The sequence below is a fragment of the Parus major genome, chromosome 23 (assembly GCF_001522545.3).
Source record: "Parus major isolate Abel chromosome 23, Parus_major1.1, whole genome shotgun sequence".
Classification (NCBI taxonomy): Eukaryota; Metazoa; Chordata; class Aves; order Passeriformes; family Paridae; genus Parus; species Parus major.
Window position 1 is genome coordinate 1,408,178 of NC_031791.1, and position 2,588 is coordinate 1,410,765.

General features: G+C 52.5%; 1 protein-coding gene across 2 annotated transcripts in view; it reads right to left on the bottom strand.

The window, feature by feature from the left end:
• CAP1 (cyclase associated actin cytoskeleton regulatory protein 1) overlaps positions 1-2,588 on the bottom strand; it is a 15,134-nt gene that overhangs the window by 5,663 nt on the left and 6,883 nt on the right. For both annotated transcript variants that reach the window (XM_015649242.3, XM_033519583.1), the window contains exons 4-5: positions 2,017-2,094; positions 93-236 (exon numbers count right to left, since the gene is read on the bottom strand). In XM_015649242.3, the coding sequence (XP_015504728.1) occupies positions 93-236; positions 2,017-2,094 (222 nt within the window). The remainder of the gene's footprint in view (positions 1-92; positions 237-2,016; positions 2,095-2,588) is intronic.

The window sequence follows — 2,588 nt, forward strand, 5'->3', positions numbered from 1 at the left end:
CCCAAAGGAGGCAAGGAGAGAGAAGTACCAGCTAGAACTGAGGAGGACCAGACTTCTCCCCAAGGAAATCCCCTTCCCACTGCAGTCCTTACCATGGCCACCCAGCCCAGGGCTGGGATGCTCTCACTGACTGCTGACAGGTGATTGAACAGTTTGCTACCACGGTTCTTCTCCCTGAAATTCTGCACAGCCTGGATCTGCTCCGAGATGGGCTTGAGAAGATCCGAGAAGGCGTTCTGCACAACGACAGCGACAATTCATTAAGGTTAATTAGCAGGGCTCTGGAATGGCTGCACAGATGAGGTGATGGTGATGCACAACAAGATTCCAGCTGGCAGCAGTGAGTGCTGCAGCTCCTGGCCAGGCCTGGTCCCACAGCCCAGCTCCTCCAGGGCTGAAGTCACTGCTCCCATCGGATCGGAGCTGTGGGAGAACGCCAAGAACTGTGACTCATGTTCAATCCAGGAGACACTGACAAAGCTTGTTAGTAACCAGGACAGAAATAGATTTTGCCTTTCCTGGGTTCTTTTGTTCCAACACAGTTTGTTACGTTTTCCCTCTCTTTCACCAAGCCTCGGGTGCTGGGCAGGTTTGGCACCTACAGCCTTGCCCCACAACCAGAGTCCCAGCAAATTCAAGTGTCACCCCCATCAAGCCAGACTTCAGGATTCCTCTGCTGTTTCTCAAGTCAATCCTTTAGTATTTGGATGGTAAAAATGTGTTCCTGTGTGCTGTTCCCTTGGAATGCTGACTGGAAGTGCCAGAAGTGCTTTGGGGTCAGAGCACAGCAAAGAGCCAGTTCCACATTTCCAGAGAAAACCTCTGAGGAAACTTTTCCTTCCTTCAAGATCAGAAAATCTCCTGCTGGTGGCAGCAGAGAGGGACAAATTTGGGCAAAACTTGCTTTCCAAAGCCTCAGCTTCTGCTTTTGCTGCCCTTTCCTCTGTTTAGATGAAAACTGAGAGGTCCCAAGCACCGCTGGCCAGGCCACACTTCCAGAAGCTCCAGCCCAGCAGCACATTCCAGTCACAGGATGGGGAAATTCTTCAGCACAAGCACTGAGAGTTCACACATTTTGCATTTTAAACTGCCTGCTCCAGAATTAGACTCCTGCCAGACAACCTGCACAAAGAGCTAGCCTAGATTAAGGCTGTTCTTTGTTCATAATCCTTTATTTAAATAACGTGTCCGTGGGATTTGTAAGCAGGTTCTCAAGCTAGAGGCTGCCCAGAGCTGCATCCCAGCAAGGCTGGTGAAACATAACAACCCTCCAGCGCTGATTTTGGGGAAAAAGATGCAGATTTATTTTGCAGTGAACAGGAAAGGAGCAGAGAAATCCAGCTCTCACAATGTAACAGTAGAAGGCACGACTGAGCGAGACAATAACTGCAAAGAAAAGCAAGGTGGGATCCTGTTGCTCGGGAAAAACAGTTCTCAGCAGGGAAAAGCCAATGAATTCAGGATCAGATTCTCAGCCACACATCCTGCTGAGAAGCAGCAGCTCAGGGTAAAGTGTTAAATTACCTGCTAAGGACAAATCAATCCTAAAAGCCCAGCGGTTATTCAGAGGCCATTTAGAGACAAGTGATTGCCCTGCTCCTGGAGGAGTTTGATGCCTGAAAGTCTCCTGAGCATCACAGGATGAAAAGCAGCAGCTACACAAATCCCAGGGTGGCTGCTGGCTCAGAGAAGATGCTGGCTGCAGGTTCTCAGGGAACACTGATTGAGCAGAGCCAGTGCCAGGTGAAACTGGAGACAGAGGCTGTGAGCTGTCACCCCCAGGCTGCTCTGACACCACACCTGCTGCTGCAACAGCTCTGCAGCTCCCAGAACCAACATCCAGCATCCTGCCCACTACTGGGGAGCACCCAGAGCACTTCATACCTTCAGCAAGTGTCCCCAGTCCTCCTCCAGCTCCTCTTTTGGCCCAGCTGCAACAGCCCAGGTTCCCCCAACACTCACGGCCACCCCTGACCCCGAGGGCGAAGTTTCTGATCAGGGAATTCCCACACTCACCTCTGCTGGCTGCTGATGCTGAGATGCCACCACCAGGAGAGCCCTCTCACTCATCAAACCTGCATGGACCATCTCAGCCTAAGGACAGACACAAACATCAGGGACATTAACAGATCATCCCATCCCCGAGGAACCAGCCTCACCGACCTTCCTGGAGAAACCCAGCCCAGAGGAACCTCACCAGAGCGTCACAGCTCGGGGCTGGGCACTTTTCAGGCCTCCTGAAGGCCTGCACCAAGGTCTGCACACAGCCAGGCACTTCAGGAGTTCCAGGAGGAGCTTTGATTCATCCTGAGTGTGAAGGTGGCAGCCCAGAGGTTATCTGGGCATCTGCTTTGAATGCTCAGGGATTCTAAAGATCCTGGGATACAGAGCTAGAGGAATGCAGACTCTGACAGCAAACTTGGCCCCTCCAGCCCTAGGGACAGGCAGCACCTCCAGAGGAGAGGGAGAGGGAGAGGGAGAGGGAGAGGGAGGGGGAGAGAAGAGGGAGAGAAGAGGGAGAGGGAGGGGAGAGAAGAGGGAGAGAAGAGGGAGAGAAGAGGGAGAGAAGAGGGAGAGAAGAGGGAGAG